At 38.2% G+C, this 27,986-nt stretch overlaps 1 protein-coding gene across 4 annotated transcripts in view; it reads left to right on the forward strand.

Moving 5' to 3' along the window:
- Positions 1–27,986, forward strand: part of RAPGEF2 (Rap guanine nucleotide exchange factor 2) — a 184,465-nt gene that overhangs the window by 29,250 nt on the left and 127,229 nt on the right. For 3 of the 4 annotated variants that reach the window (XM_061991977.1, XM_061991975.1, XM_061991978.1), the window contains exon 2: positions 27,679–27,749. The exons of the other annotated variant lie outside the window; for it this stretch is intronic. In XM_061991977.1, coding sequence (XP_061847961.1) covers positions 27,679–27,749 — 71 coding nt within the window. The remainder of the gene's footprint in view (positions 1–27,678; positions 27,750–27,986) is intronic. 4 annotated transcript variants of the gene reach the window in all.

Below are 27,986 nucleotides of genomic sequence, written 5' to 3' on the forward strand. Positions count from 1 at the left end.
TTTCATATTAAATGTCTTAAAGCACTTGTGTCAGTTCAGAGTTGCAGGAAAAGCAGAAAAAAAAATACTTGGCACCCAGACTGAATGAATCTTGACACTGTCAGTTGATGAGTAGTAAAACCAAAAACAACAGGCATTTTAAACTCCAAAGTATGCTAATGAGAAGAGTTTTTAAATAAGTGTCACAAAGGGGGGAAAATATCCCACTTACGTAGGCTTTAGGTATAGTATTGATATCTCTACTTTGTACAATGAAGTTTTTACTTCTCTTTCAACTGTTTTAATTCAGTAATCAGTGTAGTCTATACGACTGATAGCTGATACACAACTGATTTTTGCTGATAGCATCTCCTAGGCACGCTTTACATAAAATGGGACATTTTGAAAGCTTTAATTGCTTACTTGTAACTCATGACTGGAACGATGTAGGGGAAGGCTGAAAAAAATAACTCTGTCTTGGAGATACACAAGAATGCAATTTCTCAGGTTTAGCTCACAGAAGAAAATGATCTCCAGTTAATGTCACCTTCCTCCTCCTAATTCAGGTGCTGAAAGGTAGAAAGGATAATAGAAAACAATGTGTGCCAGAGCTGAGATGAGTATCAAAGATACTGGTTTGAGACTCCTGAAACCAATTACTGTGCCTGAGTTGGTACTAAAGAATGAGGAACCGGGGATACCACTCTCCTTAGTAATACTTACATTCAAGTGTCAATTTCACACTTAGGATGTTGTGCTGAGTGTCTGTCACTCATTCATCTGTATGTGCTATTTCTTAAACTGAAAACATGTAGCTCAGCTTAGGATAGAAGGTGAACAGGTGCTAAGTGGAAAACTATGTGGTATTATTCACCAGTAGGCCATGTTGCCATTGGTGAGTTATGCAAACTTCTTAGTAAGTGTAACTGAACAGATTAGCTATATCAAACATCCAACTGTAAACCCTTAACCTGTTAAACTTTCTTGTGCAAAGTGAAGCACTAGTCTGACTAGAAGGCTGTGCTGCCATCCAGTGAGACCTGGACAGGCTGGAGAGTTGAGTGGGGAGGAATCTAATGACATGCAACAAGGGCAACTGTGAAGTCTTGCATCTGGGAATGAATAACCCCATGTACTAGTACAAGTTGGGGAATGAACTGTTAGAGAGTAATGTGGTGGAAAGGGACCTGGAGGTCTTGGTGGACACCAGGATGACCATGAGCAGGCAATGTGCCCTCATGGCCAAGAAGGCCAATAGCTTCCTGGGGTGTATTAGAAGGGATGTGGGCAGTAGGTTGAGAGAGGTTCTTCTCCCCCTCTACTCTGCCCTCATGACACAGCATCTGGAATATATCCTGTTCTGGGCTGCTCAGTTAAAGAAGGACAAGGAGCTGCTGGAGAGAGTTCAGCGCAGGGCCACCAAGATGTTGAAGGGAGTGGATCATCTCTCTTACGATGAAAGGCTGAGGGAGCTGGGGCTCTTTAGCTTGGGGAAGAGGAGACTGAGGAATGACCTCAGGAGGATGGAGCCAGGCTCTTCTCAGTGATGTCCAATGATAGGACAAGGGGCAAAAGGTACAAGCTGGAACATACGAGGTTCCAAAGAAATACCAAGAAGAATTTCCTCACTGTGAGGGTGACAGAGCACTGGAGCAGGCTGCCCAGATGGGTTGTGGAGTCTCCTTCTCTGGCTGAGTTCCTGTTTGACCTACTCTAGGTGGTCCTGCTCTGGCGGGGGGGTTGGAGTAGATGATCTTTTGAGGTCCCTTCAAACCCTTGAGATTGCGTGATTCTGTGACTATTAATAGTAGGAAATGTTTTTTGCCTTTTTTTTTTTTAATTTTGACAAATTGCAATCTAAAGTGGGCTGGGACATTCATATTGAACGAAAAAAAAATCTCGCTAGTATTTCAGTCAGGGTGGTTTTTATGTTTTTTATTCTTTTTTTTAAGCTTTTTATTAACTTTGCCCAGTACTACAAATAGTTGAATAACGCTTCTTGGTAACTATAGAGTTGACCTCCCTGTGCTTACTGCTCTTTGACTTTGTAAAACATGCACTGACTTTGTAAAACATGCACATGCTCTCTGTTCCTTTTCTTTTATGGTGAGAATAATCATTATCTTTAAAGCTAAACATCCTAATTATTGAGGTAATAAAGGGTTGAAGTAGCCCTTGCTCAATGATGCAGAGTCTTTGTACCATTTCCTACAGGTGTTTTCCCATAAAGGGCAGATGACTGATACGCTACTGACTCCTCAGGGACAGCAAATTAGAAGGCAGATATAACTTACTGCTTCTAGAAAATAAATATAACTCCACGTACTTTCATTCTTTTAAAGGCTTCTCCTCGTTTCTGTCCATCCTAGAAACTTCAAAAGGTTAATGTAGCTCTTACTAAAGGCAAAATTAAGAAAGAATACAGAATTTTGATCTTGGTGCTTGATTGAAGTTATGAGCCTTTAGGAATTGTTTACATGGGTGGGCATGTGTAAATTGTAGTAGTTTGTATATGTAATTTGTAGCCTATGTATTAGCAAATCTAAGCAATCAAAAAAGATCACATGACAGGTCTCAACTGTGAAACTGATTTATTAATGAAATGGTAAGAGAGCTTGTTTTTTTTTTAATATGATATGCTTGAGCCTTGCTTTAGGATTGAAATAGAAGAGCCTCCTGGGTGACTGAATCCGTCATTTGCAGTTACAGCCTGTTCTGCAGCAGAGCATTTCCTAAACTGTTTGTATTTCTTCCCACATTGCCATTGTAGTGGTGCTTGTCTTATTAGGTCAGCTTTGTCTTTTAAATGTTTTCTGTGTATTCTAGTTAACTTTATTGGCTTTAAAGTCAGCCCACAAGGGTATTCCAGTAATACCTTTCTGTACTGCGTTACTCTAGTCCCTTTTAATTAAATCCTTGGGTTTTATGTTTCTCTAGAAATACTTATGCTCTCCAGCTTTTAAAGTTTTCTACTTGACGCTGTATTCAACGTTTTGTTCATTAAAACCATTTAATCTTTCTGGATCCTGCCTAAGAAAGGAAAAAAAAAAAAGGCCAACCCAAATGTAACCAAAATGTAACAAAAAATATGGTTTTGATTATATTCTTGCCAGTGTGTTGTAATGACTTGTATTTTTCTGTGACTTCTAAATTTGTTCAAAAACCCTGTATGCTTGGGGATGAGAATGACCGTTGAGAATCTTGATTTCTCAGCTACTTTGTTTAATTGAATCTGCTACAGGTGTTCTGTTGCCTTATGTGTATGTGCCCATCACTTGACAGCTGCCCTGTAAACCTTAACAAGGCTTAGCTCTTGCATTTGAATATTACAGTATGAAAATGATCCATTCATCAGATTTAGTGCATTAATCTTTTTGCCTTTTGCTTGCATCTTGTGTATGGTAGCTTACAGTTCAATATCCTTTTAATGATAGTTGTTTTGCCTTGTACAGAGCCTTACTTTTTGTTTTTGGCTATTTGTGAAGATAGAGTTAATTCTGAAGAAAGTGATACCTAATCTCCCATTACACATTTCAGAACTGCCCCATTTCTTCTTTCTTTGCTCTCCACTAAGGCATTTTGGATGTTTAATTTGCCTTGAAAGCTTCAGCTGTTTGATTTATGATGATTCTACTTTTTGTCACTGCACACCCTGATGTCAAACTGTGACTGCTGTTACAGTGAAAGATGTAGGGCTAGTAACCATAAGTATCTTTTGTGCACAATTTTGGCATTCAAATCTTGACCTTAAATGCCAGTGCTATTTGAAAGACTGTGAAGTAGCCTGTGATTTATTTTTTTTCCTTAAAAGCAAAATAAATAAAAATATACAAGGTTCATTGTAGATAAATGTTTCTGTAGCAACTGTCTGGGTGTTGGGTGTTGTGCAGAGGAGAGAAGGAAGGAAAACTGTGGTTGCCTTCATTTGCTGTTATAGTAATACCTTTGGGAAATAAAAAATAGGGAGAACGGCACAGGTCATGATCTTTCTTGATAATATCTTTGCTGTGGTGGAAATGCTCAGATGCATTGTACTGCTGTATAGTTGTTCTTCCAAAGAGTATGTTTGGCTAGGAAGGGGATATTTCCTTAAGCAGTAAGGAAGCTGCTTCCTTATACTCCCATGTCTTTGTGTTAGTCCTACAGCTGAGATGCTCGAATAATTTCATATATTAAGTGTCTCTTTTTTTTTTGTTAATTTGACTGTGCTTTCTATTGTCAATAGCTCGTACTTAACAATGCAGCCTCAATGTTTATGTGTTAGTTTTGCATATTTTACACACATACTGATTGTAGTAATAAAAAAAATAAATAATTAAAGAAAAAACCCCCAAACCCAAAATTGGAGGAGGAGCAGTTGCTTTGCACTAGGACACAAAAAATACCAATGTTAAAATCTGTCCAGAAGTCACCTGTCAGCTTTAGATTTAGACAGCTGGAAACATTTCTTTCTAATGAGAATATTGTGCAGGGGGAATCACATATATGTGCATATTCCCTTGTTACATGAAACAGTCATAAAGAAAGATCTCTAGATATTCAACTCAGTTATGTTATGTGTAGTACCTAATAGAGGTAATAAATTGAGTGCTGCTATAGCTTATCTGGTATTGAGTTTAAGTATACCTAGTATACTATTACTGTGCTTTGAGCACATGCTGAAGAAATAATGTTGGTTTTTTCCTTGGGTCTAATACAGTTTCTGTCAACTTGATCTGAAACCAGAAAAATACTTCTTCATTGTTGTATGGTGTACAGTGATTCATGAACTTTGTAGTGTTTTTATGATGAAGTGTTTTTTCAATTCATGAAACGTACGCAATGGGCAGTTTGGGGGAAAAAATTCACATTGTTAGACTTAGAATGCAGTTTTGAAACTTTGTCCAGGATTTTTCCTAAAAATAAATATTTTTTTAATAAATTATGACATAGAGATAACTTTAATGTTAAGACTTGACATATTGCTATAAAAAACCATGTAGTCAGACACATCAACATCTATCTGGTGAGCTTTTATGGCTACTGAATGATATTTTTGAATGTGGCTGGAAACTATTTAAGTAATGGAAAGTCTTTGATACTTCACTGTTTTTTTAAAGAAGAATTGGAAAAACACAGTGCTTTCTGAAAAATGGTTTGAGAATTTACATAATGCAACACTGAACTATTTATGTCACCTGTCCTCTACAAGCTAGTAAGTGACTTAGTGTGTTTTCAAATGGGATGTTTTATTATAGTTCCAGATGTTTATAGACTTGTGTGATTTGACACAAAAATGATTTTCAAATGGTTCTGAGCATGACTAAAAAAGAACTAGATTATCAGTTGTCTTGAGGCCCTGCAAACTGTTTCGAAGTGTGTTTAATTTTGATCCTAGGCTTGTTCCTCAGTTTGAACATGTCAGAGGGATAAATGTTTGTGAGGGCAGCACAATTTGCTGTAAACAGTCTTTAATGCCTTTCTTCAGTAAAAACTTGCAAGTATTCTGAAGAATAGTGTAAGGCACTTGTTAAGTGCTGAGTTTCACTTTATTACTCTTGATTGAAGTACATTCTTCTGCTGGATACTAAGGAAGAGTGAGTCAATAATTGATGCTGGAAGCTTGTGGTGGCACTATTAAGTGTAAAAATAGGACCTTCCTTCTAGAAAGCATGAAGGAGAAAGTTTTGTCCAGCATAACATGTGTAAACTTTTGAGATGACAAAGCAACACAGAATTGTGTTCTAGTCGACTTGTTACGAATAAACAACAAACACCTAAAATTTTAAGCATGTTCAAGTTTCTTTTGGGTTATGAAGTTTCAGTGTCTGATGAGGCTAAGTAGCAGCTTTCTCCTTTTTCTATGTATTTGTAGATGTCACTGCTTGTAACTCTGGGATCCATGCTTGTCTTCTTGACATGCAGCTTGATAAAACAGTGCTGAAGGCACTTGGACTTCCTTGTCCTGTCCTCATGTCTCCCTTGTCCTTTTGTTCACTTGGGGTGAGCTCAGAGTACTGAATACCTAAAGATTAATTTGGAGTGTCATGTATGTTAAACCTTCCTAACTCATGCTTCTAATAAAGTGTACTTCTATATTGATTAGCTGGAAATACAGGCTTTTATACTTTATTTCTCCTATGTTCTCCTTGTATTTTAATCATGTCTCAAATTTTCAATTAAATATGTATTTCCACATTAAAAAATATTAATAAAATCTCAGATTTACTTTTCCCCATAGGTGTTTTGAAGTACTGCTGGATGTTCAGAATATGGTAACTCTATAATCTGATAAATAGATGTTAAAATACAAAACTAGTTTAGTGATTTCTGTCATTACTGTTCAGATTTGTCTTATGTCCCAAAGCTAGATTGTATGGGAGGTGACTTGCACATTTCTCTTCTGATTACTTTTTTGGTCCTTCATGATTTTTTTAAGATGCTGGTCCTCTCAATCCAAAGAAAGGGGAAAAAAAAACCCAAACCACCCAAACACAGCAAAACACATTGGCCCTTCTAATCTTCTCATGTAACTGATAGACTGCTGAAACAATAGCAGTCACATCTGATACAACAACATCTTATTTATAGGTGGAAGCAGCTGCATCCTCTGTCTTTGCATTCAAGAAGCCCTATTGTTTTCAAGTCACTAGGCTAATGAGACTGTGGGAAAATGAAGGCCTACTGTAAAAGCATTATTAAAGATAATTATTTAACAGAAAAAGGAGAGGAAGATGTGGCTGGTATGACTTGCTCTTGAACTTGAGTTAGAGTTGGTGTAAATGGTACAGGTTATCAGCACTGACAATTTAAGCAGTGTTACAGCCTTGAGTTTATTCATGGATTCTTATATCACAATTATGTTTGGCTACATCAAAACCATCTATTTCTACAGGCCTGCAGTTTTTTATGTCTGAGGATTGAACATTTAGTATACTTAGTATGTAGTGTAAGTCCCTGCCCTGTTACACTTCTTTTCCACCTTAGAATGGTTTCTACTGATGCACTTCCCAGGTGGCTTATATGCAGCATGGTTTATCAGCAGATACGTCTGTACCATCCTCACCAGGTCACTGGGTCAGGGATTGCCAAGGACATGGTGGGGAGTAGGCAGTGATGTCTGGAGGTACAGTTTTCTTCATCTAGGAAGTGCTCCTCTGGGGTTTGTGACCAGCTGGCCAGTCTCTGAAACTGCAGCATGGAATTTGGGAGCTGTAAATAAATCATTAATCCCTCTGTTGTCATCCTCATTTTCCCCTCTGCTGGATGCCCTAAATGGGAAGGATTTCTGTCTTGGTGGGAGTGCTCTCCCAGGCTTGGGAGCTTTGTCTTGAGAGCTTTGTTACAAGTCCCTAATGTCTGTGGATGAGCAACTGGGATCTGTTTCCCTGTCAGACGTTTGGTGGTGTCAGTTTAAAGACTGCAGCCCATGTAACACAAAATACAGCTTTGTCTCATGTGCACTTCCCTTGTGTAGCACATCTGGTCCATGCTGTGTGGTGTCGGTTCGCTTTTTTTTTTTTTTTTTTTTTTGGGTGGGGGAGAAGTGTGTTTGGGTGTTTTGAAGCGTTTTTTTGTTTGTTTGCTTGTTTAAAAGCTAAATGGAAAATATCAGATAATGGAAGCATCAAGACCAAACTTTTTTTTCTTTTTCTTTTCAGTGCAAACTTAAGTAACAGCAATGCTAGGGTAATTTAAGGTCTTTCACCTGGAATACTTTTCTTAAGAACATACTTTGAAACTTTGTGCAAGTGGAAGACTGACTAAATAATCATGTTAAGGTCAATTGACATGCAGGAACTGAGTATCTTCTGTAGCATACCTGTAACTTGCAGTGAATACATCTTTTTATCTGATCCTGGTGCAAGTGACAAGGTTTTTCTGAATCTTTTGAGTAAACTGACCAATCTACAAGAAAAAAAAGTCTCCAATAGCCCCTCAAATTTCTGGTTCAAACTGCCTTGTTGCAGGTTCTGGGTTATTGAGTTTCACTGTACCACCTTCTGTTGGGCTGGGATTTGAAAGTTGAAAGTCTGAGACGTAATGCTTGCTTGCAGGTAGTCATCAAGTCTGGGTATCTCAGAGCCTTCTTTTGGTTCAGATAGTTAAAGCTGATCAGCTTTTTTTTAAGCTTAGTAAAATGTTTGTGTTCTAGATCTGACACTGAAATATGATGCATACATAATGTTTTTACAGTTACTTTTAGACTTCTCATTTGAATTAAAATTTGACTTTAGTTTGCTCATTTGAAATATGCTCTTTAAGACGGGAGATTTCTTTTGAGGGGAGGATGGAGTGGGAATCAGCTACTTATTTTTCTTACTTTGCTGGTCAGCTTGTTATGTAGCTTATGTTTTAAGGTGTTTATAGTAGTTTTGACTCTTGATTTAACCCATGTAGAGAGTTTTTAAAATGAGATGTTATTAAGAATCAGCAAGGTAGTATCTTTTCCCTCTAGAACATATTTTTATTTTTAGAAGTTGTCATTATTAGGGAGATGTTTTGCACTGTTCAGGTCTCTTGACCCTTGTTGAAAAATCTAGCTTCAGTAAGGTTTTAGTGTTAAACTGCTTTGTTGCACAAATTCTTTGATAAATAGATTCATCTCTGGGTCTTGTGACTGTGTTAATCTTGCTCTGCTGCTTAGATTTGTTGAGGGATTTCTAATAATTAGGACATCTTTGTGCTTGGTTTCAAAACAGTCACTGTTTTTCCTGGGATTCTAGTGGTGAAGTAGGTGGAGACAATCAGACCTATGAGCAGCAAGAGATTATTTGGTTACTTTTGTTTTTCATGTTGTGTAAAAAGCTTATAAACATCTAGTTTTTGCAAGATATGACCTGAAACAAAACCTTCTAAAAGCTTATGAACTGTGGGATTCAGTTTTGATATGTTCATATAGATGTTAAAATCAAAAAAATGCAGACTTTTTTGTAAACGTGCAGGCACTTTATTGCATCTTCTGTTACTTCACTATGAGTGCTTGTAAACTGTGAGGCTAAATTAATGACTTTAATAATGTCAGAATGTGTTTCTACAGTAACACAATTCTTCCTGAATGCTGTCTAGGACTTTGGACAATGACATGGTGCCACTTCTTGGTGAAAAATTTGTACTTATCAAAAAAGCTTGTTTGTTCTGCCTCCTTATACCTTTCATTAACATGACATTCTGGAGAAAAATTTTGACACCAGAACCAGGTACTAAGGGAAAGTGGAATATTTCTTGTGAAGAAATCTTTTACATGTTTTGTTGCAAGTTTACTTCAGTACACTACTTCCAGTTAATACATTTTCAGCATTTTACTGTTGCTTCAGACCATTTTAGGGTGCTTTTTGGTGTCAAATGAATAGTAAATCCTTTTTGTATGATACTGCTTGGTCAGAAATTTTGGGTTTTTTAGGTAAATGATTTACCAATTAATCTTTTTTCCAGATGTGATGTATGTCGTTGTTTTAGTAAACCATGCACTGGTCAACAAAGCACGCTCCAGAGTTAACTTTGGGCACATGTGAGCTATCTCAATGTTATAAGTGCATTCTGAGACTTTCCTCTGTTGGCTTGAGGTCAGAAATAAAATTTATTCTTGGTAATAGTCACATTAAGCACTCAAGGCTGTTCAAATAAATGAAATGCCATTAACCAGAAGGGCAACGAGAGCTTTTAAAAAAAATTTAATTTGCCTAAGGGAATGAGATTACAGCCAGAAAATTGTCTTGTCAGACAGCCAGATATTGACTTCTTGGTCTTGCGTTGCCAAATGTTCAGGCTTCTCCAGCTCACCCCACTGAGCTTTCTGCCAGCTTGCCAAGAAAGCTTGAACTTGGCCTTTCTTTGTTTGTTGGGCAAAATGTAACCTATCAGAGATCTAAGCACTGATTTTTACGAGATCTGGCAATTTCTATAAACCTTATTTACTTAAAAACTAGCAAAGCTCTATTTTTCTTGATGTTTCTTTTTATTTGCAGCTGATAGAAAAGTATATTTGTAACTTGCAAGTGAGTAGGATGCTCTGATTTGCTGATGTAGACCTCATTTTTAGTAACAGAACTAAGGGTATTAAATATAAACTTCAGTATTAAATATAAACTTCAGTTAGGATAGCCTCGTAAAGATGAACTTTTGTTTCAGGTCACTTGTGTTGGTATGAAGTACTTTAAAAGTTTTTAAATTTTTAAAAATAAGTTATTCTGTGAGCTTAAGAATATGTGTAAGTATTTGTGTGTTCAAGTCTTTAATGTTCTCAACTTATGCTGCCTGGTACATCCCAGCTCTTTAGCTCATTGTTTTCACTTTCTTTGCACTTTTTTCATTTCTTCCCTTCCTGATTTAAGTCTTCCATACTGTCAAATAGGTTTGGAAGTACCCAGCGGTATTTTAAGTGACAAAAATTGAGACTTATACAAAAGTCTTTCTTCAATCAAAAGAAGAAATGTACTGAAATAAAAGATGAGGTTCTTGGTTCACTTGTTTGAAAGGTACCTTTGAAAAATTAGTCATTTGTGTCAACCTTAGTTCTTACTGGCTCTCTTTGAGTATGTCTCTAGATCAGTGTTGAATATGGTATTTTTTTCTCCTTCCACTGTTCCTTGGAAATTCTGAATCAGTCACAACAGAAATAAGACCAATTGGCCTTTCATAAATTCCCATAGTTACCAAGTGAGAACACACCAATACCACACGATGCTCAGCTATTGCCAAAGCCGAAACAGTCCTTTAAAAGGGAGAAATGTGTAAGGATCTAGTACACAACATTGTTGCTCAAAAAATCCTTTATTCCATGGTTCAGAATAGGAAATTATTGAATCACAAAGTACTTAGTTCTTTTTAAGTAACTCTGAGAAGCTCTATTATATATTGCAGTACAAAGTTAACATGTAGATTGTCTTACAGTAGCCTAACATTTAGAAATATCTAAAGGGTGGGTGTCAGGAGGTTGGGACATCCCTTTTTTTCTATAGTAGCTAGCAAAAGGACAAGGGGTAATGGATGAAGCTGGAACACAAGAAGTTCCACTTAAGTATGAGGAAAAAACAGTTTCACCGTGAGGGTGATGGAGCAGTGGCACAGGCTGCCCAGGGGGGTTGTGGAGTCTCCTTCCTTGGAGGTCTTCAAGACCCACTTGGACATGTTGCTGTGCGACCTGATCTAGGTGAACCTGCTTCTGCAGGGGGTTGGATTAGATGTTCTCTAAAGGTCCCTTCCAGCTCCTACCATTCTATGATTCTATGTCTTGTCTCCCTGCACCATTGTTATCACAATTACCCCACACGCTGAAGGCGCTCTCTGCCCCACAGCACCACCATCCCCGTGGTGCAGGTAAGGGTACATTGTTGACCATAAACTACCTGGGGTAATCAGTTGATTCATTGAAGGGCAGATAGTCTTTGCATCTACTTCCGTGGCCAGCTGTGCTTTGTATGTGCACCATGTGTGACTAACTTTAACCTAGCAAATAGCTAACCTCTAATAGCCAACCTCTTACTTCTTACTCAGCTTGTACCTTCTGTAAGTTCACAGTGCAAGTTAATAATTTCAGAGAGTATGCGTTCTTGCATTCAATCTTGAATTCAGACTTCTATCATGTGCTGAAAGAATATCCAGATATCCTTGAAAGGAAATTGCTCAGTAACTTCTATTTATTTGAGTAGAAATCCAGGACTTCTTGATACTACAATGAAAATGTAGTATTTCAAGGCTTTAAAAACCTCAACAACCAAACCTCTGAAAACAGAAACCAAGGCATTTGCTGTTCCTGAATTCATAAATGTTTGAGGAAAAAAAAAAAAAAAGAAAAAAAAAGAGAAAAAGAAACAGCACAAAGGGTAGTGCAAGTCAGTGGTAAAAAAGTGCAGAACTGATGCTTGAGACAGCTATGCAGAGCCAACTAAATCATGACTGTACCATTACATAATCTTCTCTGGCAAAACTTGCTGTGGAGCATCTGTCTGTCAGCTTGGTTTTTCATCTATACAGTACTCACTTGAGCAGAGCTGGCAGGAGAGACCAGATAGTACCTGTGCTGCACTGGTACATAGCTTGTGGTCGTAAAGCAATCTCTGAGAGGTTGCAAAAAGGCTTTCCCAATCCTTTGGGCCAGAGTATTAGTAGGGGAAGCCAAAGACACTGAAGAGTCCAAGTTCCCCCACACTTCATGCCTTTTTCAAGACAAGTTTTGGGTCACTGTATGTACTAAATGGAAGTGAGCAATTAGAGTCTACCTGAAGTGGAGTCTAAGTGTTACGTGACTTGCAGATAGTTGAAATCTGTCGTTCATGGATGTGATCCACAGCCAAATTTTACTTTATATCTAGTCTGTTCAGTTGTGGTAGAATAAATATTATGAAGCACCATCTACATTCAAAGTAAGGAAGGGATGGAAGCTGTGAGGAGACAACCATAAAGTATATACAAAGTTCTCCAGAAAATTGTCAAATTGCTGATTGTTTTCATAGACACATCGAGCTGATGGGCTTGTTCTAGAGCTTCTGGCTACTTCCTGTACCTTCACAAGTGCCAAAAGCTTTAGTTAAAAATACAGATGCAACTTATGTAGAACTTTTATGGCCAGCAAAGTCTGGTAAAATGTGTGAGGCCTTGGAGCTGCTGCTGCATTCATTCTGTCTTTTTTAAGTATCTGATGCTGCCAAGAGAGGTGACAATTTCTTTTTTCCCGTGGTAGTTTTTTAGGGCTCTCTGCCCTGTAGCAGCTGCTTGGAGGTCTTTAATTGATTTTTATGCTGGCCATCAACCACATGTCTGCCTGTTGTGGCTAAACACTGCTATGACTGAAAATATAGAAGAGAACATGGTAGAGATACATTAAACTAATTTATTTGAATTAAGGGTGAGGAAGAAGGAAATTGTAGACATATTTGCCAATCTGTTTACAGGAATTGTGAGGCTCATGAAGGAGCAAAAAACCCCTCAGATATTTATGAAAAAGTGAAACTGTTGAAAAGTGTTGAAAATGCTGGTGAGAGCAGGAAGGCAGAGCAACTAACGTGACAATTAGGAACTTTGGCACAAGTTCGTGAATCCTGAATGTAGTAGCGATGACTTTATAACCTGAAACCACTGTAGCTGTATCACCCTTTGTAGGTGAAAGTTTACAGTCTGACTACTCTTTCTTGAACTAGACAATTTGCCTGAGGCTACCGAGTGTTTGCAGATTAAGTAGATAAAACCCAACCCCGTCAGATTGGCCACTAGAAATAATAGTCATGATCTAGTTGGACACTAGAAATAATAGTCATGATCTGTGTTAAATGTAACTGAGGATGCTGTTTTATAAGGAGAGTCTTAACTCTCACAGGCTTCCCTGTGCGTTGTTATGTGGATTACACGTGCTGTAGTGATCTTTCAAAGAGAGGTCAGGTGACTCAGGATGCTTTGGTGGAGGCAGCAGACACGCTGAGGAAAGCTGGTGACCATGCAAGGACAATGTGAGTAATGCCTGAGCTATGTTTCTAGACGTGAGGGTAATGAGCAGGATGCAGAGACACCTTGGTTTTCCACTGAGCTAGTTTCGATCCAACACTGTTGCTCCTGAGCTGATTCCCTGTGGATCCTGCCTTCTGTGCCTTGTTCTCCAGGGTTTTTGCAGCTTATTTCTCCAGCAGAGAAGTGCTGTCCAAATGAATGGAGGCTGTTGTGGGTATTGCCAGGCTTCCCAGTGGGGTTGAAGAGCAGAAACAGTAATTTAGCTCTAGTGGTGCCAGAGGATGTCACGACTAATAACAAGACTGCTTGGATCTTGGTCCTATGTGCTGAACACCACAGAGGTGGTGTCCTCCTGCCTCACCCTCTGCAGCCTGGGAGTTGATGTACCCCAGTCACCATGTCCAGACTTTGTAGCAGTCCTCTGCTTTTAGAAGTCGGGCTGTCACTAATCATCTCTCTTCTTCTGTGCCCAAAGTTCATGAGCACTGGTGACCCTGGGGCAGCCACAATTCACACCAGATGCTCCTGGAATAAGGCTCCTAGCTTTTAGACAGCAGTGCTTCTGCCTAGATCTCCCATTTCTTGTCGTCCATCATCATCATAGGCCATTGTAACTTTACAAAATGTTTGCTGCTATTTGAAATCATGTTTGCCACTTCTGTGTTCTTGCTCCAGACTTGGGAGAAGGAGCGGTAAGTTATTTGCATCTCAAGTTTTGGGACATTCTAGGGCTATGTAAGTAGGTAATTAATGCTAATTGTATTTCTCAGTACACTTAGAAATGCTTAGATACTGATGTGGTGTACAAACCTGTTTAGAGTAAGGTTTCTGATAGCATTGTAAGGGCTTATGTAGGGCACCAATGGGAGAGATCACACCTACTGTTCACCAGAGTGCCTTGGGTGGAAGGTGTCATGCTTTAGCTGAGGTCTGAAGTTATTTTTAGTGTTAAAAGTGAGTTGTGAGACTCAGACATGAATTACTAACTTGGGAGATAAACTGTAATCTTTAAGGAGGAATGCACATACTTTTGATGTGCAATTTCAGAGTTCAACCACATGATTTTAAGCTGCTGTGAAGGTATACATTCAGTGTTTAAGAACAAATGTTGCTTGCTTATCAGTTGATAAGCAGTATCCAGTTAAGATTTGGTAAATTGATGACTGTCATATACTTGGTCTAAATTTGTTTGCAAAACAATTAAGTTTCTCCACATCAAGACTTGAAGTTCACGAATAATGATTTCTAGGCCAAAAAAAGTAATCTAGGCAAAATCCCACTGTTATGAAACAAGAATATGTAATTTTTTTATACACAAGGATCTCAGAGTTGTATCTCTCTTTGCTTAGTCAACTTCCACTAAGCAAAACATGTGACATATGGTACCACTCTGGAAAGGCTAGGGAGAAGGAAAAAACTGTTTCTGTTTAATATGCATTGGATTAAGATTCTGAGAGATTGCCTACTGTTGTCTTCATGGATAGAGTTTTTGTCTGTTGTGTATTTGATTTCTCCCACAACACTTGCTGTTGGTCCTTTGGCAGCTGCAGCACCTGCTGATTTGTAAATGTCCATTTTTGTTATGGGCAGTGGGGGGGAGAAACTAATATAACACATGGATGGACATTCTTGAACCCTATAAATAAATAAATAAAATCAGTTGTGATGTGACGATCTAGAAATAACTGGCAATATCTCAGTCTCTATATAGTTGTTGGTAAAGTTGTTCAACCAAAAATACAGACAGCCAAGTCAGTTAATGGACTAAGCAGTAGATCAGCTTAATTCACAACTTTTAGCCTTTTCAGGATCTCATGTACCTCTGTGTGTGTGTGTGAGAGAGAGAGAGAGAGAGTGAGGAATACAAATGCAGTGTTTTAAGGCATGAGTTGGAGATTTGGCAAACAATATAGGTGTTAAGTCTACCTGTGAGCTGTCTGATGTGTAGGAGTGTATTTAGATTTTATAGCTCCCTTCAGCAGGTGAGATGAGATGAAAGGGATTTCAAAGTGTTGAGAAAGAGCTATCTAGAGCTGCTAATGGGAGATGTTAAAAAAAACGGGTGTTTTCAGATCCCCTCCAAAGTTTACTCCTTTGGAGAATGATTTATCAGTGCAACCAAACCAGTCTGAATGGCATGTTCCCTCCAGAAAGGATTTTTTTCGGGGCTGGGTGAGTGTTCAAAGAAGCTTCACCTTCTTTAAGCTTCTCTGCTGTTGCTGATGATTTTCCTTCTGGGTGCAGTGCCAGGTAAGACTGATTCAAGAGAGCTGAGTCCTTCTGTGTAAGGGAAGTGCTCTGTTACATCAACTGAGGCTGTTCTGTGTCATTTCATCTCAATAGGTAGAGACAGAGCAGATGGTCTGAACCCAGCTCATCCGCCTGCTTTGCCTCCAAGCCAGGGTGGTTCACCGGGCCTGCCAGAGCAGCCTGATATGGGCTGGCTGCAGGTATGACCTTTGCTTATTGCACTTGAACCATTAAAGGGTCAGAGCATGAGCCCTAGACAGAGAGGTGGCTTTGGCAAGCAGGGTTATGCCCCTGAGGCATCATATGCTCTCCTAGTGCCTGAGAGAAGTCCAACTCATTTGGCAATGGAAGGCCGTTAGTTTGTTGTTTCGATCTGGTTTTATGGTACTCAGAACTGCTTTTAGGTTGCAGGGTGGTGACCTGAGAGGGGCTGTACTTCACTAACACCATAACCCTACAGATGCTTTACCTCTATCGATGCTTATTGGACATGAAAATATTTTAGGTCGTTGGTGTTCTGCTTCTACGAGTGCAAAAAATCCCCTCAGATTGAATCAGAGCAGTGTCCCTAGTAAACCTGAGATATGGAAATTATTAATACCCAAGTGGTATTTTAAAAACCAAACCAACCCCAAAATTCGAGTCCCTTTTAGAACTCTACCATTACTCATAGGAAGGAAAAAAAACTCCCCAACTCCAAAAGACACATTTTTTAAGTTAATAAATGCAGCCTTGATTTCAGGGAATACTCGACCTACCAAATAAATTCAGGCTTGGAGATGATACTGTGGAAAGTACATGAGCATTTTTTAAATGTTTGCCTCCTTTGCACAGAGGAATGATCCCAACTCTTGAGAGGATGTGGCTACCATAAACTTTTGAGATAAATTTTTGGGTGAGGATTGATTTGACATGCAAATATGTACTTCAGTATGATCATTTGCCTGATAGTCTGGAAATAATTTTCATGTGACCTACTGTTGATGCTTCAAGTAAGATTAGTATCTGATGGAAGAAATGGTCTGAAATATGCTGTAAATTAAGCTGTGCAAAAAAACCCTAAATAAACATGGTTCTTTGCTATCTTCTTTTATTTATCAAACTTTTATTTGAAGTGTAAGCTGAATTAAGAGGAGTTGTGTGATTGAATGTTGGGAAAATGATATTTGTCTAAATGAATCCTAATGCTCTCTTTAAATATAAATATAGAAAGTGTTTATCAGGGTATAAACCTTTGGAATTAGTTGTGGTATAATCTTTTTTCCTCCTTCATGCTTTTATAATGCCTGCTTTTTCTTTTTGTTTTGAGGTGTTTTTTTTAATTAGTTATAGATAAAAAAACTGACCAACATGACTTTAAAAAAAAAAACAAAACCCAAAACTGTGCAAAGCAAAAAGAAAAAATGCATTTTTATTTCCATAAATGCTCACTGTTGCCTTAGTGGTTGTAAAAAGGAACTGTATTTTTGCTTTGTTTATTTTGTGGTTTTGCTTTGCTCAGTTGTATGCCTGCCACAGAAAATAATTTACTATATTTTCTGTTGATTAGAGTACTACTGAGATATTTCTGTTGCAAGTTCTGCCAGAGTGCAGTTTCCAATGTGTGCAGTTTCTTTTTGTTTCTGGGTGTGAGTTGTCATGGTAATAGGCCGATGAGCTGCAGTGTGCAGCTACTCACTGGCCCAACCTTGGGTCTGTGGTAGCCATTTTTGTAGGTAACCTCTGAAGGGAGGATGGTCAGTGTCTTCCCTGGCATTGGGGGCTTACTAAAAAAAAAAACCCAGTTTACAAAGTGGAGGAGGCCCAGATGCTCTTGGTGATACTGGAAATTAACATGTTACTATCTGGATTGGGACTGAATTGTGCTTGGGAACTGATTTTTCTCCAGAGTGTGAGGTTTATGTTTCTGGGTGCTTTTTGGTTTTGATTTTTTTGCTTTGCAAAAAAATACAAGAAACAAAGGGTGGAGCATGAGATGTTCAGCACTTGAGATAGTGCTGAGACCCCTGGTTCGTTGCTGGGCTTCTTGGTCCCAACGGAACAAGGTCTACTCTAAGGTCTTGGTATATCAGCAAGGTAAAATGTCAGAATGTCCGAGAAGTTAGATGAAACATGAGCAGTTGGGATCATTTCAGCTTCAGATGCAGACAGATGATTGCGCAGAATGGCTTACCAGGTTATGCCTTCATCAGCCAAACAACATCGCTGCCTTAGCCTGTTATTAATTTACAAAGCTTGTTTGCACTGGAAAGCTTAAAGTGTTCATACGGACAGATGTCACAGATCAGTTGACAAAAAATAGCTCTTTACTGTCACTACGACTTACTTTCTCATGATCTGGAATACCTTCTCCATTTAACAAATCTGGTATATTATGAATACCAGTGTGCACAGTTGGGATTTTTTGTAATCATCAGAACATTTTTAATGAGCTTATGAAGAAGGAATAATGGGTGGCTGTGATTACTGCTTGGCTGTTGAAGTACCAGGACCTACGCTTTACAGAAACTAAAGTTTTTCTGAAAAGAAATTGTTCTTTCCGACTCTAAGGAAAATGATATGAAAATTTCATCTAGACCAAATCTGAAGTGATGTGCTTCCTTCATGGTAATTTATTTGACGGGCTAATTTATGGCTACATTGCCTAGACTACAGTGCTTGTGCCTCAACTGGAATAATGAGTATTATCCTTGACTGTTTTGAAATATGTAGACTAATTAAACACTCTAAAAACTCACCACTATCAAAAGTATTGGAGAATTGTCATATCATAATCTTTTTCTGACAGCTCTTGAGGAATCTTCCAGGCACAGCTAACTGCTAACTCTTTTTAGTAGACAACCCTACTTGATATATTGAGATCTCTTTTTTCTGGCCAACCTGGTTGCTTTTCCTGGTGGTGTTCTCTAGGCTGAGGTCCTTTAAAATGCTTCAGTTGTGCAACTTGATGTCAACTAGGTGTTACTTTTTGAATGTTTACTCCTCACTATGTATATATCACTTCATTTTCCCTGTTTGGTTCTTTGCTCCTAATTTAAAAAAACATACCGAATTTTGTTATTTAGAAAATGCCAATCATTATAGTCCTCTGTATTTGGATAACCATATAAAACTAATTTCTGCTACAAATAATTGTTTGAAAATAAGTCCCACTGTATTTAATGACAAAATATATTTGTTAGTGCAAGATTGACTTTCTTTTAGTAGGATATTAAGTCTTGTTCCATATAGTGTATGGAAAAGATGGGACAAGTAACAGATTGTCTCAAGTTTTAGTTTGAGACTCCTCCGTATTACTTTAAAAAAAATAAAAAAGGGGAAAGGAAAAACCTATAGGAACTCTGCAACACAAGATGTGTTTTGTGCAATGAATGTGAAAATGGATAGAACAGAATTAATAAAAGCTTCCAACTGTTGGCTATAAATATTGTAAAGGCGTGACAAGGCAATTATATTTTTAATGGGGAATAACTTAAGTGGCCTTTGTAATTATGGACTATGCAGTCAGTAGGAGAGATCTTTTGTAGTGAAACCATCTTGTTTGCATTTGGACATGTGACCAACATTTGGATTTTTGACTACAGAACTTAAGCTTTTGTGTTAAGCATTTAATTAATTATCTGACTTGTGAGAATCTGGAAAGCAGAAAAGAAATGCATGGTGCTACCCTGTAATTTCTTATGCTTGTTAGCTTGCTTGCTGACTTCTATGAGATGACAGGCTTTAATTTCCCATCTACCCTTTCCACATTTATCACCATTTTATGGGATGATTATAATCGTGAATGTCTTAATTTCTTTACTGTATTCTCCTAAAAGCTTTATGACCAACAGGGTATGTTGAATCAATTGTACTAATCTTGAGCCAGGGTTAAAAATCTGTTAAGTGTGGATAGGATCATTGAACCTTACAAATAATTGTTATACATTTGAGCACATTCTGCTGGCAATAAGAAAAAGTAGTTCATATTATTATATATATCAGGGATGTGTTACATGGAAGTGGAGGTCTTTAACCTGCTTCCTATTAAAAAAAAAGGAGATAAATTGCAAAAATAAACATCTAATTAGATTGTCTTTTGAGGAAAACTCATTTAAAAATAAAATCATTCACAAAAGAAAATATATTTGAAGAACAGGAAGTGTGATTGAAGTATCTCATTGAAACATATTGTTTCTCCACAACTATTTACTGAGATCGTAGGATATTTCTCCAGCCTCTGACTTTGACGCAGTATGCAGTTGAAGTCTTAGAGAAGGGTGTTTTTGTCCTCTACTGGGACAACTCCAGTTAAGACAAATCAGGAAAATAGGATTTATTCTTTTTCTTTATTAGGTGTTGGAGTTGTTCCTGATTAGCTTCCCATGTGGGTATTTCAATTTCAGATTGATTGCCTGTTCCTCCTGTTTCTAATTCAGTTTAAAAATTATACCCATAAAACAGAACAAATGTCCCCACCTTCCTCACAGTGGAGCTAAAAATAACAATTTTTGTGCATCAACAAGTCTTAACAAGATCAATACAATTTTCATGTGCCTTTTTTGCTGCCTAGCTCTGAAGCAAAGGAAGTGAAGATCTGGGGTGACTTGATGACCTGGTAACCACCCTTCTGACAAAGCCTGAAGCTTGATTTCCAAGCTTAGTCATACCTGGCTGTTGTGGAGTAATGTGTTATCATGAATTTTTTGAAATATAAAGCATGTTATTAGAGACAAATTCATACCAGTTTAAGATGGTAAAACTTTTCAAAGCTTTAATGGCCACTAACATATTTGGTTGAAGTTCCTTGGCATTTGGTGTCTCTAACAGACCTTTAAATTGAAAAGTTGCCTTTAATCCCAGTCAACTCTTTGGAGTATGGAAGGTGCATGTTTTTAGATTTGCCTTAGTTTTTTCAAATTGTCTCCTCCTTATCTTGAAGAGCTGCAGTTTTGAAGTAAGCCAGGATATTGCCTGGGACAGGCAGTTTATTGGAAAGGTAGTTGAAGCTGGGGAAGCAAAGCTGTTCTACAAAAATTAGAGGTGTCTTCCTACCCACATGCCTGGCATTGCTCCCTACCTGTCTCCAACATTACTCATTGCTTCCCACCCCTCCACTTTTTACATTTCTCCTGTGCCAAGCAAGAGAAAAGGAAGATACAATAAAAGCCACGTGGTGTGAGGAATGATGTTTATCTTTGAATCTATGTCATGAATTTTGAGTTTCTAGGCTTGCAGCCTATCTGGGAGCTGATACTGCAGCTCCTTGGGACGAGATGGGCTGTGCTGGGCTGAAAGGTGACTGGATAGGTCTGGCTTGCCCTTCGCAGGAAAACAGGAGTGCCACAGGAGTAGAAAGGGACAAATGAGATCTGGAATTGTGCTAAGTGTTATTGTTGAACAGGATAGGAACTTCCTCAGCCATACTATGAGATCACTGAAAGAGTAGGGTCACCTGATTCTGTAGTTTTTCTGTTTGAAGGATCAGAGTTCAGTATTAAAAATACTGTTTGGCTAAAGGAAATGGTAATTGATCACTAAGCAAAGCTGATAGACCAAGCTTTGCACCCTGGACTATGCTTAGAAGCTAAAGATAATGAGAGTTAGCAGTTTTATTCTGTTTTCAGAAATGAACCTTTATTATTCTTTGATAGCTTACAATTATTTACATAATTCAAAAAAGGCAGATATAAAGGAAACAGTTGTTTCAGGTAAATTTACAAATGTGAGATGTGGAATTTCATTCACAACAGTACCAATTTGGGCCATTTAATATATGTAAGTTCACTTAAATATTTCATTTTTATCTGTGTAGCTGCCAGTTCAGCATCAAGTCAACTGTTTTCTCTAACTTTGACTTTGTGTTTTTTTAATCTACAGATGTCTACATATACTAGTAAAAATGGCTTGCAGAAAAAATGCTGTGGTATCTTACAGCAGAGTTAAAAAGAATAATTTATCTTAAATTGCAGTGTAATAGGTTGATTTTGACAGACATCCTGTGTGGCAGCCTGAATATGAAGGTCCTGATAAAAGAGAAAGAATGTAAAAAATGTGTAGTACATGACAAATAGTTCATTTTAATATCTTCAACAAATTAGTCTTGATATGGCTCACTGATGAGTGTGTACATACCTGGGCATGCTGCTGCACAGCAGCTGTGAGTGCATTTAGGTTTTTTCCACCATTGGGAATCTGAAGATGAATACTTAATATGTGCGTGGCAGGGTTTTTGCTATTTGGCAGTACTGGATTTTTTGTTGTAGCGTGTGTCAGTTTTTGTGGGTTTGCTCCTGTCTTTTGGCAGCTTAATATTTACAAGATATGATCTCATCTTTAGAGCTTAAGGTAACTTCAGAGATAGGTTTGGCTGGGATGGCAGCTTGTCCCTCTCCCTGGCCTGCCTTGCGTTTCCTTTAGAAGTTGCTGTCTCTGAACTTGTGTTGTCTCCTGAGCTGCTGTTGGTGAGCGCCTGACCATGTTAGTGTGAACCAGATGTGAACAAGCCTACTTGGGAGCAGACACGTCTCTTCTGTGGACATGGAAATTTCTTTTTCTTTGAGCCAGATGGGATTGATGCTGCTGTAGTCCAGTCTGTTTCTTTTGGCGGTGCTTTGGTGAGCTAGCACTGGCAGCCAGGCAGGCAGGTACTAAATCAATGCTGCAGGCAAAAAAGAAAACACAGACCAAAAAAAAAAAAAAAAAAGACAGACTTGAGTGGCTGGGTCTCAAATACTTCTGGGTGCTGGGTATGAGAAGAAAGGGTAGGAAGAGAGGACCCTGCAGCTACAACTAAAGAGAGGCAGCACTTCAGTGACCTGTGTTTGGATCGAGGCTTCATTGCTCTAAGGAAAAAGAACTTGGCATTGCTGCTTTTCATAGTGTATCACGATGTGGAGAAGAAAAGCATTAAAATACTTGGAGAGAAGGGAGATTCCACTTTGAGCTACCCCTCACACCCACCCCCGGACCCACAACCCCTCAAACAAAACACTGTTCAGCCATATAGAAATTACAAATGTCTCCCTTTCTGCCAGTGGTTTCATGTTCTGTCCAAGTCTTTGAGGATCCACCTTCTCCCTACCACATGACCTGTTGCCTCTGACTCCAGCAACAGGTCTTGCAGGTCTCTGTCTACCAACAGAGACACTTGAAGTTGGGTCCCCACAAGTGGGTGCTGGTCCTCAGGCCAGGGAGGTGGCAGGAGAGCTATGGAGACAGACTGAGTGAGATGTCCTGTTTTCACAAGAGTGAAACCTGGGCTTGAGCTGGGTTCTGGAAGTGGCAGGTAGGATCGAGAGTGGATGTGTACACCCGCTGCCTCCCTCCCCTCACAGTGTGGTGCTACTAGAGATTGGCGGAATGGCAGCTAAAGTTCGGTTATTTCAACAAAGATCAACCTTTCAAAACCTGTTGTGTGCTCAGCAGATAGATCTTTTTGACCTTAAGGTGAATATTGGTTGTTTTGAAAAGTTTTTTCTCCCGTCCTCCAAAGCAATGAATGAAAGCTTCTCTCATCCTGTTTGCCACTTTACAGAGATGAATTAATTTCTCATTAAGAAATTAATTAAAAATTTCTCAGCTCAGCATTTCACTTTTTAACTGTTGCAGGAATGAATAGTTGAATTGGGCCTGTGGTTTCACATCTTAATAATAAATTGGACTGAAACTAGTGTAAGCCTGCAATTTTTAGAGAGGTTTAACTTTTTCAGTCCACAAGTAAAAAATTCTTCATTAAGGTAGTAGGAGTTTGGGGCCAACATTCTGGTTTGAACCTGTCTTGTTTGTGCAACTAGCATTGGAAGCACAAATGAAATGGACAGAAATGTCTGGGCATAAACATATGTAGAATTTTTCATTGGAGTGGAGAGCAGAGGTAAGGTTGCAGATGGATGTGTTTCTCTAGTTGAAGTTGAGTTATGTTAAACTTGAATCTCTATTTTGTTTCAAAGTATAGTTGGAACTTTAAGCCAGCTGACAGTGTGGAAACAAACAAATCAAGAAATAACACTGAATTAAAGAAATTCTAGGTTGCTTCACACACCGGAACCCAAGCATATGACTTTGGCTGCACTACAAATTGAGTGTAGATTAGATTTCAGACTTTAAGCCTTCATTTATATAAAAACCATGTTTTTAAAATGGCAATAATTTGTTTCACATTTATTTTTGATTTTGGAGTTTCCATTGAGATGTTTTTGCAAGCTGTTGCCACAGTCTTAGTATAGGACTTGATTCTTGCAGCAAGATCTGATGAGCCTTTGCTAATTTGGTTTAATTTTTTTGTTTTTCACTGGTACTGGCTGCATAAAACTAAAAATCTGAAAGTTAGTGGTTCCTCCATGTTTTTGTATAAATAGACCTTCCTGTGGCAGAATATTTAACCAGTTGTAACGATAATGCTTAGCTTTGATCCTCTTGACTTTTATAATAAAACTATTGTCTTCTAAAAACTAAAGGGAGATACTGTGTGAAGGACTTCCTCTGAAGTTTTGGTGACTCAGTCTGCCATCATGCGGTAATTGGAGTACATGTGCTGTAAAAAACAACCAGAAAAGCATCAAACTACTCCTTTCTCTCCACCATACCCTTCTTATGTATTCTATGAATTAGTTATAACTTTCACAGACACTGCAATCTAGCAGAAATGTCGGTCTATGTCAGTGGGGTTGAATTTAGCTGCTGGTTTAAGATCTTGCTCAGTTAGCTAGCCTAAATTGCATAGGCAGCCTATGTCTGTCTTGAAAATAATCAGTTATTTCTCTGACAATTAAAAAAATTGGACATTTTGGCAAGTGTCTAGGATAACAAAATTTAAACCTTTCATGACTTACATGCCTAAGTTAATGCTTGCCTTATTTTTGTTAAATGGCTTTTATTAAATCATAGTTTAAAGCATTCGGAATCTGTTTAACATTTTATTATACTTGGCATACGTATTTCTGAAGGACTCTTGCATTGCATTAATTCACTTTTATTTAAGAATGAGGATGCTTGCTAAGCAAGTAAAACATAATTTTGCCAGATAAATGGAAAACCGAAATGACCTAATGACAGCACGTTGATATTATCTTTTTTTTTCCAAATTACTTTTCCTTTTTAATGTGGTAGACTGACTGGAAGTGGGCAGGGCCCACTGGCGATATATGAAAACATATTCGACTCTTTTGACTCTACTGTAGTTTTCTGTACCTTGCACTATTATGGAGAATTTAATAGAAAAGGGGTGATGTTGGTTGTTACTTAAACTTCAATGCCAAACTTTTGATGGTAGAGGGAGCTGTTTCCTGCTAAACACTCTCTGGAGAGGTGCAGCTTAAAGACTCGGCTGCAGCAAAACTCCTTTTGGAAAGAGTTGTCTGATTTAATGCCAGTGCACATCAGCTGCAATATAACAGTGACTGTTTCCTTTGATAGGACTCCACTTCCTGGGGCACTGGTGTGTTTTCTTGCTGCTTTTTTTACTACTGAAAATAACTCCCACTTTAGTTCTCTCTGTGATGAGGTGACTTCAGCTTTATATTCCCTGTGTTGCTACTGTCAGCAACCATAACAGAAGCACAATTAAAGATTTCTTTGGGTGGTTTTCTCTGATGTCTCTCTTTTTTTTTTTTTTTTCCTTTTTTTTTTGTTTCCCCCCCCCCCCCCCCAAGATTTTTTTAGATCTTTCTTTTTGCCTTTTTTAGGCAAGGACCTTCATCATCTGCACTTCTTGAAGTAGGGATCTATGGGTTGTTATATTTGCAAATATTTGAGAAGTATGCTTGTATTTTGAAGAGAGAGTATATATATTTTTTTAAAGTATTAATTAAACTTACCTTATATGTTTACTGTGAAACTGATCAGAATTACTTCCTTTAGTGACTTAATGCATTCCCCATGTAGTCATTTCAGCTACATTTCTGCAGGAACATGGCCCATGTTCTTTTAATGCTTTGTAAATGTGCAAGAAAGGTCACTAGGTTTGTGTCAGCCAGCAGTTTCGGAAATCAAATGTCCATGGATCCATTTTACACCACTCACTTCTGCGTTTTAGGTCTGTGGATCCAGGTAAGCCAGCATCCTTAAAGATTATTTATCTGTGAAGTGTTTACTGCAGGTAGGAGTCTGTGCTACTTAACAGAAACCTTAGTGCAAGCCAATGGCAGAATGTTACACTCTTTCTGTTCTGTGTCTGCTTGTTGTTAGACAGACTTGCTGGAAATGAATTACAGTAGCACCTTCTGACCAGGCTCTTTTCCATGCAATCCACTGCCATGGGCATCTAATCCTCAGTGGTCCACTTCCAGCTTCCCACAGCAGCTGCTGGCTTGTGCCATGTCTGGATGAGAGGCAGCGGTGCCATGGGGACTGTTGGGATTGTGTCTTAATCTGACACTGGCACAGGGCTCCCAGGAGTGTCTGCTCATCCACAGTCTGCCTCTGAGCAGAGCAGGTGTGCAGTCTGCAAGTGAGCAGGTCACCGACTGTGGCACATGTGCCCTTTCACGTGCTTTTACTAGTATATTTGAAAAAGAAAAAGACAGCTGTCTACAGTATTTTCTCTTCAAAGTCTTCTGTGTGCAAGGTCCCTCTATCCCAAACTGTGGATAATTGCTTTTGTCCTTCGTGTGTCTTCCGTTCTACACGGGAGGACCAGAGCCTCAGAAGGGCAAGGGAACTGAAGGACCAGAACAGAAGTGAAATTGCAGCATTTTGACACGTGTATTTCATCCACATTTTCAGATTGGATATTTATCTTTTTTCAGTATCAGAAAAATACATGATTTTTGATACTGAATAAAAGACAGTTTTAACCACTGAGTGTAACTCCTAGTACCTTTTCTGATGTAGATCATGATTTAAACAAGTACAGTAACAGCTTTACACTTAATGTATTTAAATTGATTTTTTTCTTCATTAATTTCAAGTTCTCTGTACTTCAGTCCTAACACCTTTACCCAAATACCATATCTAGTATTCTTTCATTGTGTCTGAAAACAAGTATTTCTTTATGTCCAATTTTAAATACACAAATATTTCCCTGTGACAAAATCTTTCATAAACTTACAGCTATGACACATTCCATTGCTGGAAAACATCTCAACAATAAGTTAGGACAGTGGCAATGATGTTAGTTTATTCTGAGCTTTGTCAGCTTTAGTGGTTTTGAACCACTGCTCTGGATTTCCATGAATTGTGGATAACATGTCTCTTAACTAGCATGTTGGATTTTTTTAAACAAAAAGAATGATGAAATGGAATCAAATCCATGAGCCAGAGTTAAGCCACCCTAGAGGCTGTAGGCTGCACTGAAGTTTTCTCTTAAGTTTTGTAGTGATTTTAAGCATGACATTGGAAAAGATTCTAGACTGGCATTAGTGTTTTCGTAGTTGCTTCCTAGGAAGTTTTAGTCTTGGGTGTTGTTTTTATAATGTTATTTTGTGAACTGGATATTGAAGGTCCACAGTGGTTGTATGTTGCACTTTGCCGTGTTACGAGGATTATATTTATGATTTTTTAAATTATGTTGTACCAGTAACTGTTTCTTTATGCCATATTTTTTTTCATTTAAGCTTGTGGTTTACCTTTCATTTGAACAGGATGCAATTTAATACATATTTATATACAATATTGTATTTTGCTAGACTACTTTTTTTTTTTTTTTTCCACTGAACACAAAACTCTCCCAATTTTCATGAACTTGCTTTACTAATTAAATTAAGGTTTTTGAGTACATTGGTGTTGAGTAGCAGGATAGCGATAGTTGAAAAGGTACTCCCTGGGTTTCTGGACCAGGCTAGTTTCTTGGACATGAGTAATAACAGCAAAAGCAAAAAGGCTCTCTATTTGTATTTTCCAATGTGGGCATACCATTATTCTTCCCCATGTCATGTTCCAGCATACAATTAAAGATGTTGCTCAACTTGCCTTTAACCTCTTGTAAATGTATTCTTTCAAATATTCCTACTGCCTCTGTTAGGAGAGCTCTGGATGCTTTGCAAAAACTGAATTTTAACAGCTTATGCCAAAATAAGAATCCTAATAAAGTTTTCCTTATGTTTGTAGGATTTGGAGATTGTGTATTCCTATTTACATGGAATGGAAGCCTTGTCTAATCTGAGAGAGCATCAGCTAAGGTATGATATAAACACGTATATTTTAACGCACTAACAAAGCCAATGGAATAATAAGTTTGGTAACTATACACTACTCCTGTGTACTCAGGAGGGCCTCAAGCTGAAAAGCTGGCTATCACTGCATCTGTTTCATCTTTATTGTCCTAACAATTTCTCCTTGTATGTGTTGGAGTAAGTATCCCTATTTGTTACTTCTGATTTGTGTTATGAATGTGTGCGTTTTCAAACTTCCAGACA

This window comes from Colius striatus, chromosome 3 (genome assembly GCF_028858725.1).
Source record: "Colius striatus isolate bColStr4 chromosome 3, bColStr4.1.hap1, whole genome shotgun sequence".
Classification (NCBI taxonomy): Eukaryota; Metazoa; Chordata; class Aves; order Coliiformes; family Coliidae; genus Colius; species Colius striatus.